General features: G+C 40.5%; 2 protein-coding genes across 4 annotated transcripts; both read right to left on the bottom strand.

Annotated features, from left to right (window-relative positions):
- Positions 1–255: 255 nt before the first annotated feature.
- LOC120544310 (uncharacterized protein DDB_G0287625-like) lies at positions 256–1,940 on the bottom strand. The gene is made up of 2 exons (XM_039777955.1): positions 833–1,940; positions 256–350 (listed from the first exon to the last, which is right to left on the bottom strand). The coding sequence occupies exons 1-2, from the start codon at positions 1,938–1,940 to the stop codon at positions 256–258; spliced, it is 1,203 nt and encodes a 400-aa protein (XP_039633889.1).
- A 7,632-nt stretch (positions 1,941–9,572) lies between these two features.
- On the bottom strand, positions 9,573–14,871 carry LOC120543578 (NKAP family protein CG6066-like). Of its 3 annotated transcripts, none has more exons than XM_039776703.1 (3): positions 14,757–14,871; positions 10,900–12,251; positions 9,573–10,414 (listed from the first exon to the last, which is right to left on the bottom strand). In XM_039776703.1, the coding sequence occupies exons 2-3, from the start codon at positions 12,209–12,211 to the stop codon at positions 10,155–10,157; spliced, it is 1,572 nt and encodes a 523-aa protein (XP_039632637.1). In that variant the 5' UTR covers positions 12,212–12,251; positions 14,757–14,871; the 3' UTR covers positions 9,573–10,154. The 3 variants fall into 3 exon arrangements, with proteins under 3 accessions (XP_039632637.1, XP_039632636.1, XP_039632635.1); XM_039776702.1 differs by lacking the exon at positions 14,757–14,871 and adding an exon at positions 14,100–14,714; XM_039776701.1 differs by lacking the exon at positions 14,757–14,871 and adding an exon at positions 13,081–13,366.
- Between the last annotated feature and the right edge of the window lie 172 nt (positions 14,872–15,043).

The raw sequence follows: 15,043 nt of genomic DNA, 5'->3' as shown, positions 1-15,043 counted from the left end.
CTTCTATTTTGTCAAATCTGAAATGTTTGCCGTCTCCCTCAATTACCTCTCTCTATTTGGTGCCATTTTTCTGATTGCTCTACTTTTATCTTAATTTATATATATATGTGACCTGATTGGCATTGGTCCAGTAGAAAATTTAACAGAGCTGGGTATTCTGAGTTGCTCCATAACTCAGAGATATTCTCCATCTTCTTCGCATTTATTTCCTTCCTCTCTACCTTCAGTCTTTGCTTCCTCACTTCCCTCTCCACCTTAAATTCTTGTTCGGCGTTTGTACACCGACCAGCTCCCTCCTCGGTCAAGCAGCCGTTCTTTTTCTGCCATTTTCTCTGGATTTCTGAGGGGATCTGTAACCAAAAGCATATGAAAGGTTAAGTCTAGAGTCCAGCTGTACACTCGCACCCGTCCCAAAAGGAAATAGTCAACAGATTTGTTTTGTTGTAAGTTGTTAAGAATACATGTTGGCCTGGCGCCATAAGTGAGATAAGAGCTATCTTAGCTAACACCTCTAATTAACACACCTTGTGTGTTTCATTGTAATGGTTCAATGTAATGTAATTAGCATGTATTAGTCACATGGGCTGGTTTTCCGACTACTTTTACTTACTTTCAATGAATTTAGTGAATGATAATTTCACTTTTAGGACTTTAAATCAAGGACTTTTACTTGTAATGGAGTTGTTGTTTTTTTTTACATAGTGGTGTTGGAACTTTTACCAGTGAAGAAATTGAATACTTGTTCCACCACTGATCTACTGTGATCTAAAAGGAGGCTATACATATACCTGTATGACATTTTATGTGACAAAATGTAAGTTTACTTTCTTACCATGACGCAGGAGGTAGCGCTCATCCACAAAGGTCGATTGGATGTCCCTGGCAATGTTGTCTATCTTGCAACTGAGCCACCAAATGTACATTCTTGAACGCGGACTAAACATTTTCCTCTCCTTCTCCTGGTTCTTTCTCTTCATCTTTTCACACCTCTCTCTTTCTCTTTTTAAACCCTCCTCCTCCAAATGCTGCTTTTCTCTTTCAATGATCTCCGTCTCCTTTCTTGCACTGGTGGTAGAGGGCGTGTTTTCTGCACAAGACAAAGGGCTCTCACCCTTTCGCCTGCGCTCCTTCATGTTTGTGCCTACGAAGAACAAAGAGCTCACATCCCTTCGTACTCGCAGCCTGGTGGTACAACGCTGGTCATCTTCAGAAGATGACGACGAAGAGCTCTCACCTCTCCATGCTTGCTGCCGCCTTGGAGTAGTAGGGTGCTTGTCTTCGGAGGATGAAGAGGACGGGCTCTCAAACCTTCGTACTCGCTGCCTGGTGGTAGAAGGCTCATCCTCTTCAGAAGAGGAAGACAAAGAGCTCTCTTCCCTTTGCCTGCTCTCCTTCATGATGGCAGAAGGTTTGGTGCCCACGATGAACAGAGAGCTCACATCCCTTCGTACTTGCAGCCTTAAGGTAGAACGCTGGTCATCCTCAGAAGATGACGACGAAGGGCTCTCACCCCTCCATGCTTGCTGCCGCTTCCGAGTAGTAGGCTGCTTGCCTTCAGAGGATAAAAAGGAAGGGCTCTCAAACCTTCGTACTCGCAGCCTGGTGGTACAACGCTGGTCATCTTCAGAAGATGACGATGAAGGGCTCTCACCCCTCCATGCTTGCTTCCGCCTTGGAGTAGAAGGCTGCTTGTCTTTGGAGGATGAAGAAGAAGGGCTCTCAAACCTTCGTACTCGCTGCCTGGTGGGAGAAGGCTCATCATCTTCAGAAGAGGAAGACAAAGAGCTCTCGCCCCTTTGCCTGCTCTCCTTCATGATGGCAGAAGGTTTGGTGCCCACGATGAACAAAGAGTACACATCCCTTCGTTCTTGCTGCCTGGTGATAGAGGGCTGGTTTTCTGCACAAGACAAAGGGCCCTCACCTCTCCCTGTGCCCTTCATGATGGTAGAAGGGTTGGTGCCTCCACTAGACGAAGGTCTCTCACCCCCGTCCGTGCTCCCTCAAGATGGTGGGAGGGTTGAGGTCTTCAGGAGACGAAGGTCTCTCACGCCCGTTTGGACTTCTTCGAAGAAGAGTCCATATCTCCTGAAGACCGATGTCTTGTAAAGAAGTTTTGTCCAAAAATGGAGCTAAACATTTTCTCAATGATTTTTCGTTGTATACTGGCGTTTGTGAAACTGCAAGTACAAACACACAAACACACACAGCAATTACTTCACTGATAATCACATTATTGTTTCAAGCAGCACACTAAGCAAGTTATTTCACTTAACTAAACCTTCTAACTGAACTTAAATAAACTGAGAAAAATGTATCTGGTCACACATCATTATTGCACTGTGCTTGATAAAAAAAATTAAAAAGGTCTGCCACAAATATCACTTAGAATAATAGTAATAATAATACTTATATTATATAGACTTCAGACTACAGTATAATGTACTTTCAAATAAATCAATCAAGTATGAATGTATGTCAGACACATAAACAGTACATATATCCATTGACATACTATAGCTGCAACTAGTAGGCTACAGGCATTTGCAACACACAGGCCCTATTTTCAAACCACACCAACCCATAGAAATAAAAATGGATAGAAAGGCCATTTCCATTCATGTTAAGGTATAAACTGCCATCATGCCATTTTATTTCTATGCACCAACGTCACACAAATGTCATAAAACATACCAAAAAAAAAACCAACATAGAAAGAAAAAATGTGCCGACAACAGTTTAACATCTTAAAGCATCTGCAGACCACTAGGTGGGGGTGCTACGACATGATACGCTCCACTAAAGGCACAGCCAGCACAAATACAACGGCTCGACGTTAAAGCACAGTGGCTAGCTAGCTAGCTAGCTACATAATACAACAGCTCCACAAAAACACGGAAAGAGCAATGCACGGCTACAGTTCACCAAAATATGCAGCTGCTAAAGTTAATATTAGCTGAAGCAACACAGTCTTTTTGTTTGGAAAATAAATCAATTAATTTAGCATATTTTTCACCAGAAGCTTTGTTTTCTCTCTCTTTTTCTCGGCTCCCCCCTTTGGTCGTTTCGTGCCGCGATTCGTTTTCTTTTATCTTGGTGGTGGTCAGTGATAATGGATTCGGCGCTAAAAAAAACATTTTGAAACTATCATAGACTTCTATTGTAGTTGCTCGCTCTCGCCGTTCACGGTACATGGAACTGTAAACATTTCCATGGCAACAGCTTCTTGAACCAAACAATGACGTCGTTGCAACGCTTAGCATTGTGGGTAGTGTTGTTTTTCAACGTAAGATCGCGAATAAAAATAACTTTTTGAAAAATTACTTTGAAAAATAACTTTTTGAAAAATAACTTTGAAAAATAACTTTTTGAAAAATTACTTTGAAAAATAACTTTTTGAAAAATAACTTTGAAAAATAACTTTTTGAAAAATAACTTTGAAAAATAACTTTTTGAAAAATAACTTTGAAAAATAACTTTTTGAAAAATAACAGGAAAAATTACTGACAATATTTCTACTATTAAGTAAGAATATTACAAATAATAAAAACACTACAATGAAAGCAGTGTTTTCCACTCCCCATAGCTATCTCAAAAGGACCACCTTCACTGTAACACAACAAGACATTTTAGTTTTAGATCAACAACCCACAGATCATTTTTAAAACAGGACGTATTTAGTCATACGTTTGAGAAATCATCTTTAATTCACATGTGATCTATGATAGATGCTGCAGAATGTCACAAGTGCAGGGACTGCAAACCTCTTAGTCAATTCAAAGAGTACAGAAATTACTTCTTGGTCAATTTAAAGTGTCCTCGAGTGCAAGGAAACACTACACATGCAGTCAATCTTTTGCCATGCAATTTAGGCAACACGTAATGCAACATTTAGTAATTAAAATTGTTTTGTGCAAGAGACAAAATGCATTTGCATCTCCTGATCACAGACAGCACATCTGATAGCTGGAATATAGCTAACTGATAAAAAAATATATTTATTTGACAGAAACATGTGAGGGAAAGTAAATGTACTCCTTCCCCAACAAAATACGGCTCTACTTAAGAGAAAGAGTTGAGTAAAAAGTAGTTTCAGCTCAGCTGTAAGGCGACACTACCTCTCCAAAGGATTGTTTTGAAAGGAACTCTGTGTGCCACTGTAGTTCTGTTGCTTTGTTTTGTTTTGGATTTTAAATAAAAGCACAGGCTGAGTCTACCGTTGTGCAAAGTGTACGTTCAGTTATGCGTTCTGATTCGTCGACTGACCGCAGACTCCCCCAATTAAATCGCTCCGTTTGACTTCAGACTACCAATTGGAAACGTAGGATTCGCCGACCGCCTACCAATCACACGCCGACATTCAAAGCTGAACCTACCGCTGCGGTCAACGGAGGTCTCCGGTGATCGTAGCCTACAGTATTTCTGGTACGTCTGAATGAAATAAGTCTTTATAACACTCACTGCTTATATTTTTACTGAGCCTGAAATAATTCATTCTTCATTACTTATTTTGTCAAACTGCCAGTTTAATCCTCAAAATCATTCCAAATAAATGAAGATTATTAAAATAGTCTAATTAAAAGCTGTAAAGGTAGAACCATCAGAGGTTAAATTGGGCCGGAGCGCACCGGAGCGCAGCTCCGCCTCCTCAGGTCCACAAAACACCCTGCCGGAGCTCAGCTCCGTCTGCTTTAGCATCAAACATTTTGCCGGGGCTTCAGCCCCGAATCTTTTGAGTGTAGCCCCAATGTATTTTGAAAAGTTGACTGACAAATATGAAACTGGACGTCGCTTAGTAAAAAGATGTGCAGCTTCAGGTTTATGGACGCGCTCTGCTGGCGACATGCTGCGGCAGATGTGTCGCGTTTGTGCTCCGTGCATTTCTGCCAGAAGTTTCGGGTTTCCACCTCCGATGTAGAGCAGCGTACAGCCACTTCCCTAAACGTGTCAAACGGGACTCTGTGTCGGTCAGACGGTCTGAGATCTACCGTATCCGCAGAGCAATCACGTAATGCACAGCAGACTACGGTGCAGGTAGATTATTTTCTGAAATATAGTGACTTTATTCTTGTAGGCTAATAGCCTATTATAACTTTATTTTTCACAAAATATCACGACTCCTCCAAATCTCAGAGAACACAGATGGGAGGAGTTATATTTTGAATGTGCAAGTTTTGGACAAGTTTTGGACATGAACAGAAATCTTGCTCAAACATCTGAAATATTACAGTCCAGGGGTTTATTAATAAATGAAATAAATAATGTATCACTGAGGTGAATAATTGTCATCTATGACTTGAGTAAATGTGCATATATGCACATTTACGGAGGTTACTTCCCTAACAAAAGATGCAAAAGAGGAGGGAGGAATAAATGATGCTAGGCTACATGTGTGCTAGGCTACATGTGTGCTGACTCAGATATAATTAGAAAAGTCGATCTAAAGGAGAATAAATAGATGAAAGCAATACAGAATGCCTGTAATCCCTGCAATATTTTCCATTATGTTTTTATATTTGGATTGTAATGTTTCCCTTTACGTAAAGATATTTCTGGCATATTTATTCAGAAATAGGTGCATAAAAATGTTAAATGCTACCCCCACCCATCATAAGTCAGCACACAAATCTGGAAGCAAAACCTTGGCCTTTGGGTTGCCCAGGCCAGTTATGATTAGACCAAATTTTGGTGCCATCTAACAAACTGGAAGCTAAAATGAACATACACTGGCTATTAACAAGCTGGGCAGCCAATCACTGTTAAAAAGGCTATAATAGTGGTTTCTGATTCTCTTAAATCAAAATAATTTTCTGGTTTAAAAGATGTTCACATATTTGCCAACCAATATTTTCAAACATGTTCGATTTCATACATTTTCTGAGGGTGAAATCCGTTGCGCCTGTTAAAATTGCGTTTTAAAATGCTAAAAAAAAATAATAAAGTAAGTGAATTGTAAAGTATTTCTCTTTGTTTGAATAACTAATCAGCCCAACCTTACACATTATTACTGGAAAAAGAGCCCCTTTGGTGTAAAAACACATGACGTTATTCAAAAGGCGCGATTTTGAATAACGTCATTTCCCGTAAATAAGGGCTCCCCCTCCCTACAAAAGCCAGTTTAACCACTGAGAACCATGACATGTTGACATGGCATTTATGCCTAATAAATGACTTCAACAACTATCAAAATAGTTGCCAATTCATTTTCTGTGAATCAGTTGCATTGATTAATTGACTAATTGTTATATTCTGTAATACATCATATTTTAGAAGCTAATCTCACATTTTGTGTGCAAAGTTGAATGGAGCTATGCTTTAAAATTCATTGACATCACCAGACTTTACGCACTAAAAATAACTGGCTAAGTTTCCAACAGAACGATGAGGGAGATGTCAATTATAGTGAAAACACCAGTGTGGCCTTTAATGTTTCACATACAAATGACATTACATTTTTATGAAATATGATGCATTAATATTGATTAAACTACCAAAAATAACTCATTAGCATTTGTTCCATCTAGCTACAACATTACAATGCTGCTTATACTTTAATATTTAATTCTGAGGTGATTCAGCTTCATTGCTACTGTTATTTATATGAGTAAACTGGATGCAACTCAGTACAAACACAGAAGAAGAATCATATTTATCTGTAAAAACACTGAGCGTGAACCAAATAATGATGTGACCACATGGTGACGCAAAATGCACAACAAAACATATTTGGATTATCACTTTAATATTTGTTTAATGTTGATTTTTGTTTCTTGCTTTTGTTCCACCATCATCTGCTTCAGATATCTTCTTGAAGATTTTCCAGATGTTTATTTTGTCCCATATTCACTACTGAGCTCCCAAAGGGACCTTATTTATATTTAGTGTCCCAAAAACAGAATACAATTCCCAGTTGTTGGTATAGTTACTTCAAAAAAGTTACAGTTAACTTAGAAACTGAATTTTTGTCACGTTTCTTTGAGTAAAACACTGGTCTGTCTCTATAGATCAGTCAGGGCCAAACTGGGTGGATGATACAGAACCTGGATGTCTTTAAGGATGATGTCAGGACTAATTACCTCTTTATCTTCTTCTCCAGCCTTCTTCTTCATACATCATTTGCTATCCATGATAAAGCAGATGCAGCTTCTCTCCAAATTTGAGGAAAAACATTACTTTTTAGGAGTAGGTGGTAAAGAATCTGATTTTATTGAAGCTGTGAGTGTGGACTGGCAGAGGGGGTGGTGGGTCCGAAGATGGCTGGACTGGCAGAGGGGGGTGCTGGGTCCGAAGATGGCTGGACTGGCAGCGGGGGGTGCTGGGTCTGAAGATGGCTGGACTGGCAGTGGGGGTGCTGGGTCCGAAGATGTCTGGACTGGCAGTGGGGGTGCTGGGTCTGAAGATGTCTGGACTGGCAGTGGGGGTGTTGGGTCCGAAGATGTCTGGACTGGCAGTGGGGGTGCTGGGTCTGAAGATGGCTGGACTGGCAGTGGGGGTGCTGGGTCTGAAGATGGCTGGACTGGCAGTGGGGGTGTTGGGTCTGAAGATGGCTGGACTGGCAGTTGGGGGTGCTGGGTCTGAAGATGGCTGGACTGGCGGATGGGGGTGCTGGGTCTGAAGATGGCTGGACTGGCAGTGGGGGGTGCTGGGTCTGAAGATGGCTGGACTGGCAGAGGGGGTGCTGGGGCGAAGATGTACCTGGCAGTGGATCGGGGCGTTTGTTTTTATGTTCCAATGCGTGGCGTGGCTATTGCAGCAGAGGACTCTGAAGGGGGGTGATTCTGAGAACAGAGACCTTCCAGTTAGTCCCGTCAGGGAGCGGAGCAGACAGGGAAGTACAACAACAAGAAACTAGACCAGATCCACATCTCGAAGGCTGGTGAAAAAGCATACTCAGTGGTCAGCAACAATCCAGCAGGGAGAGGAACGTCAGACTGGCATCTGAAGGCAGATGATGGAGCGGGATGAGTAGCAGGGGCGCTGATTGGAATCGGTACCTGGTGTGGGGAGAATCAACAGGGGGGGGGTGTCTTCACTCTGTGGAAAATGTAGGGGGGAACAGAAACACAGACAGACAGAGAAAAAACACACACCAAACACACAGCAGGCATAACAAAATGAAGAAATAAACCAAAACACATTCACACACACACACACACACACACACACACACACACACACACACACACACACACACACACACAAACACACACCCACACACACACACACCAGACTGTCACCGTGCAGAAGTCATGGCAGGCCCGGGGTGTGACATGAGCTACCTGTCGACTAGCTACAACAATACAATGCTGCTTACTCACCATCTGCAATAATAATTCACTTTCATAAGGTATCATATATTGTCAATTTTGTTTATAATGAATAATTTTACTTCTAATGGAGAATTTTTACACTGTGGTATTGCTACTTTAACTTAAAATGTAAGTATAGAAAGCTCCTTATGATAAAAAAAAACTTCTAAACAAAAGATGAATACAATCTACATCTGAATCAATGCAATGAAATGTTAAAATGGGTTGGGCTGCTTACCTGTTCTCATCTTCATCATGAAGCACAAACCAAACAAAGGAGCACTGAGCAGCAGGGGGGGGGACTGGAACAGAGGCTCCTGTAGCGCCTCCTGGAGGGCACTCACCTTATTAGAGGCTGAAAAACTGGTTCTGCCACGATTAAATATAATCCTTACCCACCAGTGCATCTATGGAAATGCCCCCCATCTGAAAGAACTACTCACCTCTCTAACTACAACTCGATTCCCTCAGTTCAACAAACTCAAACCGCCTCCTCCTCCCCAGGACTAAGCTCAGCACCGTGGGCGATCGGGCTTTCTGTTCTGCTGCTCCTCCGATCTGGAATGCCTTACTCGACCATCGGAGGGCACCTCAAACTATTGAGACTTTTAAAAAAACGACTAAAAACATTTCTATTTAGCAGAACTTATGAGTTTTAATTAACCCTGCAAGTCTATTTGTATTTTATATTGATGTTTTTACCGTGCTTTTACGATTTTAACTGTAGCACTTTGAGTTTTACTCCAAATGTAAAGTGCATTACAAATAAAATCTATTATTAAATCTATTATTAAGTCTCCTCGGGACTCAGGACCCACTCCACCTGTGAGCCATTGATCTAATCCAGTGTTTCTCAAATGGGGGTACGTGTACCCCTAGGGGTATTTTGGAGAATTGCAGGGGGTACGTGACATTTTTTGAAATGTTTTTCAGTTTTAAGACTGTACTTACTTCTACTGTCTTTTTTTTTCCAAGTTTGTCGCTTTTTTAAAAGATTTTGTTGCTGTTTCTGGTTTGTCACCTTTTTTTTTTTTTTGGAAGGTTTTGTCGCTCGTTCTGACCTATTCTTGCCTTTCTTCCTTACTTTTTTCTACTGTCTTTTTATCTTCAAAGTTATTTTTTTAAAGATGATTTTTTTGGCCATTTTCAGCCTTTATTTCTACAGGACAGCTGAAGACATGAAAGGGGAGAATGACATGCAGCAAAGGGCCACAGGTCGGAGTCAAACCCAGACCTGCTGCGTCGAGGAGTAAACCTCTATATATGTGCGCCCGCTCTACCAACTGAGCTAACCGGGAGCCCTTCTTCAAAGTTTTTGTCTCTTTTTTTCAAAGTTTTATTCTGCTAATTTACAAAGTTTGTCACTTAGGCTATTTGAATTTTTCACTTTTGTCGCCCTAGTGTTGCCTTCCTTCTTTCTACTGTTTTTTTTTATAAGTTTTTATTACTATTTTCAACCTATTCTTGCCTTACTTTCTTCTTTCTACTGTCTTTAGGGTCTAACCCTAACCCTAAGGTCTCTGCCAGAGCCTAACCAAAGCTAAATTAGGATAGGTGTTGGGCTAACCTTGGTTAAATTAGCCTAGGTTAGGATGAATTAAATTGGGTCAGGTGGCGCTAAGTTAGGACACTGTTATTGGCACAATGCTCTTTGACTGTATAACTAAATTAAAGCCAACATCTAGGGTGTTATCATGTGGTTACAAGGATATTTGATGGTGGTTGCTAATGTTTAAAAAAATATTTTACTTTTCTTTACTTCTATTTTGTCAAATCTGAAATGTTTGCCGTCTCCCTCAATTACCTCTCTCTATTTGGTGCCATTTTTCTGATTGCTCTACTTTTATCTTAATTTATATATATATGTGACCTGATTGGCATTGGTCCGTAGAGAAAATTTAACAGAGCTGGGTATTCTGAGTTGCTCCATAACTCAGAGATATTCTCCATCTTCTTCGCATTTATTTCCTTCCTCTCTACCTTCAGTCTTTGCTTCCTCACTTCCCTCTCCACCTTAAATTCTTGTCTGCGTTTGTACACGACCAGCTCCCTCCTTCGGTCAAGCAGCCGTTCTTTTTCTGCCATTTTCTCTGGATTTCTGAGGGGATCTGTAACCAAAAGCATATGAAAGGTTAAGTCTAGAGTCCAGCTGTACACTCGCACCCGTCCCAAAAGGAAATAGTCAACAGATTTGTTTTGTTGTAAGTTGTTAAGAATACATGTTGGCCTGGCGCCATAAGTGAGATAAGAGCTATCTTAGCTAACACCTCTAATTAACACACCTTGTGTGTTTCATTGTAATGGTTCAATGTAATGTAATTAGCATGTATTAGTCACATGGGCTGGTTTTCCGACTACTTTTACTTACTTTCAATGAATTTAGTGAATGATAATTTCACTTTTTAGGACTTTAAATCAAGGACTTTTACTTGTAATGGAGTTGTTGTTGTTTTTTTTACATAGTGGTGTTGGAACTTTTACCAGTGAAGAAATTGAATACTTGTTCCACCACTGATCTACTGTGATCTAAAAGGAGGCTATACATATACCTGTATGACATTTTATGTGACAAAATGTAAGTTTACTTTCTTACCATGACGCAGGAGGTAGCGCTCATCCACAAAGGTCGATTGGATGTCCCTGGCAATGTTGTCTATCTTGCAACTGAGCCACCAAATGTACATTCTTGAACGCGGACTAAACATTTTCCTCTCCTTCTCCTGGTTCTTTCTCTTCATCTTTTCACACCTCTCTCTTTCTCTTTTTAAACCCTCCTCCTCCAAATGCTGCTTTTCTCTTTCAATGATCTCCGTCTCCTTTCTTGCACTGGTGGTAGAGGGCGTGTTTTCTGCACAAGACAAAGGGCTCTCACCCTTTCGCCTGCGCTCCTTCATGTTTGTGCCTACGAAGAACAAAGAGCTCACATCCCTTCGTACTCGCAGCCTGGTGGTACAACGCTGGTCATCTTCAGAAGATGACGACGAAGAGCTCTCACCTCTCCATGCTTGCTGCCGCCTTGGAGTAGTAGGGTGCTTGTCTTCGGAGGATGAAGAGGACGGGCTCTCAAACCTTCGTACTCGCTGCCTGGTGGTAGAAGGCTCATCCTCTTCAGAAGAGGAAGACAAAGAGCTCTCTTCCCTTTGCCTGCTCTCCTTCATGATGGCAGAAGGTTTGGTGCCCACGATGAACAGAGAGCTCACATCCCTTCGTACTTGCAGCCTTAAGGTAGAACGCTGGTCATCCTCAGAAGATGACGATGAAGGGCTCTCACCCCTCCATGCTTGCTGCCGCTTCCGAGTAGTAGGCTGCTTGCCTTCAGAGGATAAAAAGGAAGGGCTCTCAAACCTTCGTACTCGCAGCCTGGTGGTACAATGCTGGTCATCTTCAGAAGATGACGATGAAGGGCTCTCACCCCTCCATGCTTGCTTCCGCCTTGGAGTAGAAGGCTGCTTGTCTTTGGAGGATGAAGAAGAAGGGCTCTCAAACCTTCGTACTCGCTGCCTGGTGGGAGAAGGCTCATCATCTTCAGAAGAGGAAGACAAAGAGCTCTCGCCCCTTTGCCTGCTCTCCTTCATGATGGCAGAAGGTTTGGTGCCCACGATGAACAAAGAGTACACATCCCTTCGTTCTTGCTGCCTGGTGATAGAGGGCTGGTTTTCTGCACAAGACAAAGGGCCCTCACCCCTTTCCCTGTGCCCCTTCATGATGGTAGAAGGGTTGGTGCCTCCACTAGACGAAGGTCTCTCACCCCTTCGTCCGTGCTCCCTCAAGATGGTGGGAGGGTTGAGGTCTTCAGGAGACGAAGGTCTCTCACGCCTTCGTTTGGACTTCTTCGAAGAAGAGTCCATATCTCCTGAAGACCGATGTCTTGTAAAGAAGTTTTGTCCAAAAATGGAGCTAAACATTTTCTCAATGATTTTTCGTTGTATACTGGCGTTTGTGAAACTGCAAGTACAAACACACAAACACACACAGCAATTACTTCACTGATAATCACATTATTGTTTCAAGCAGCACACTAAGCAAGTTATTTCACTTAACTAAACCTTCTAACTGAACTTAAATAAACTGAGAAAAATGTATCTGGTCACACATCATTATTGCACTGTGCTTGATAAAAAAAATTAAAAAGGTCTGCCACAAATATCACTTAGAATAATAGTAATAATAATACTTATATTATATAGACTTCAGACTACAGTATAATGTACTTTCAAATAAATCAATCAAGTATGAATGTATGTCAGACACATAAACAGTACATATATCCATTGACATACTATAGCTGCAACTAGTAGGCTACAGGCATTTGCAACACACAGGCCCTATTTTCAAACCACACCAACCCATAGAAATAAAAATGGATAGAAAGGCCATTTCCATTCATGTTAAGGTATAAACTGCCATCATGCCATTTTATTTCTATGCACCAACAAATGTCATAAAACATACCAAAAAAAAAAACAACATAGAAAGAAAAAATGTGCCGACAACAGTTTAACATCTTAAAGCATCTGCAGACCACTAGGTGGGGGTGCTACGACATGATACGCTCCACTAAAGGCACAGCCAGCACAAATACAACGGCTCGACGTTAAAGCACAGTGGCTAGCTAGCTAGCTAGCTACATAATACAACAGCTCCACAAAAACACGGAAAGAGCAATGCACGGCTACAGTTCACCAAAATATGCAGCTGCTAAAGTTAATATTAGCTGAAGCAACACAGTCTTTTTGTTTGGAAAATAAATCAATTAATTTAGCATATTTTTCACCAGAAGCTTTGTTTTCTCTCTCTTTTTCTCGGCTCCCCCCTTTGGTCGTTTCGTGCCGCGATTCGTTTTCTTTTATCTTGGTGGTGGTCAGTGATAATGGATTTGGCGCTAAAAAAAACATTTTGAAACTATCATAGACTTCTATTGTAGTTGCTCGCTCTCGCCGTTCACGGTACATGGAACTGTAAACATTTCCATGGCAACAGCTTCTTGAACCAAACAATGACGTCGTTGCAACGCTTAGGATTGTGGGTAGTGTTGTTTTTCAACATAAGATCGCGAATAAAAATAACTTTTTGAAAAATAACTTTGAAAAATAACTTTTTGAAAAATAACTTTGAAAAATAACTTTTTGAAAAATAACTTTGAAAAATAACTTTTTGAAAAATAACAGGAAAAATTACTGACAATATTTCTACTATTAAGTAAGAATATTACAAATAATAAAAACACTACAATGAAAGCAGTGTTTTCTACGACTAGCTAGCTATCTCAAAAGACACCTTCACTGTAACACAACAAGACATTTTAGTTTTAGATCAACAACCCACAGATCATTTTAAAACAGGACGTATTTAGTCATACGTTTGAGAAATCATCTTTAATTCACATGTGATCTATGATAGATGCTGCAGAATGTCACAAGTGCAGGGACTGCAAACCTCTTAGTCAATTCAAAGAGTACAAAATTACTTCTTGGTCAATTTAAAGTGTCCTCGAGTGCAAGGAAACACTACACATGCAGTCAATCTTTTGCCATGCAATTTAGGCAACACGTAATGCAACATTTAATAATTAAAATTGTTTTGTGCAAGAGAGAAAATGCATTTGCATCTCCTGATCACAGACAGCCCATCGGATAGCTGGAATATAGCTAACTGATAAAAAAAAATATATTTATTTGACAGAAACATGTGAGGAAAGTAAATGTACTCCTTCCCCCAACAAAGTACGGCTCTACTTAAGAGAAAGAGTTGAGTAAAAAAGTAGTTTCAGCTCAGCTGTAAAGTGCGACTTACCTCTCCAAAGGATTGTTTTGAAAGGAACTCTGTGTGCCACTGTAGTTCTGTTGCTTTGTTTTGTTTTGGATTTTAAATAAAAGCACAGGCTGAGTCTACCGTTGTGCAAAGTGTACGTTCAGTTATGCGTTCTGATTCGTCGACTGACCGTAGTCTCCCCCAATTAAATCGCTCCGTTTGACTTCAGACTACCAATTGGAAACGTAGGATTCGCCGACCGCCTACCAATCACACGCCGACATTCAAAGCTGAACCTACCGCTGCGGTCAACGGAGGTCTCCGGTGATCGTAGCCTACAGTATTTCTGGTACGTCTGAATGAAATAAGTCTTTATAACACTCACTGCTTATATTTTTACTGAGCCTGAAATAATTCATTCTTCATTACACTCCCTGTTTGTACTTCCTAGTTGATTCTTTTGATCGTTTGGGAAAAGTTAATGGTATCAATTAAAGCTAACTTAGCTAGCTGTAAGTTTTAGTTTCAAGTTTTAATTCAATTAATTAAAATGGCAAATTGTATGGATTTGATTGGAGAAAGAAGCAGAGTCCCAGACATTTTTAAAATGTCTTATAAAGACTGAGGCTCATTGTCGTGTAGCTTATCAGGAGAGTTTACAAAATTCATCCACAAAAAGGAAAGTCAGCAGGATTTTACCTGTTAACTTCTTATCCTCCAGTTTACAGCAATCAACCCTTCTGAAAATGAAGAATGATATACAATTATGTTTTAGAGAACAAGAAAATCTAGATAACTGGTATGTCAGCCTTTATAAATTGATTAAAGAAGATATAGAGTCGGATATTAAAGATGGAGACAACTACAATGTTACAAAAAAGCCATTCAATACAAACCTTATTGGAACAAAGAGTTAAAAGAATTGTGTCAATCTATGCGTAAAACAGAAAATATGTTTCTGAAGTGCTTAAATAATAATATAGAAA

Source organism: Perca fluviatilis, chromosome 16 (genome assembly GCF_010015445.1).
Source record: "Perca fluviatilis chromosome 16, GENO_Pfluv_1.0, whole genome shotgun sequence".
NCBI lineage: Eukaryota > Metazoa > Chordata > Actinopteri > Perciformes > Percidae > Perca > Perca fluviatilis.
Note: the sequence above shows the minus strand (reverse complement) of the source record. Positions and strands in the feature narration are given on the sequence as shown.

Excerpts from the sequence above, each read along its gene's own strand:
- LOC120544310 (XM_039777955.1), bottom strand. The coding sequence starts at position 1,940 with ATGAAGGGCACAGGGAGAGGTGAGGGCCCTTTGTCTTGTGCAGAAAAC. Across the intron at positions 351-832 it reads GCGCTACCTCCTGCGTCATG|ATCCCCTCAGAAATCCAGAG; the intron begins GTAAGAAAGTAA and ends TTTTGGTTACAG.
- LOC120543578 (XM_039776703.1), bottom strand. The coding sequence starts at position 12,211 with ATGTTTAGCTCCATTTTTGGACAAAACTTCTTTACAAGACATCGGTCT. Across the intron at positions 10,415-10,899 it reads GCGCTACCTCCTGCGTCATG|ATCCCCTCAGAAATCCAGAG; the intron begins GTAAGAAAGTAA and ends TTTTGGTTACAG.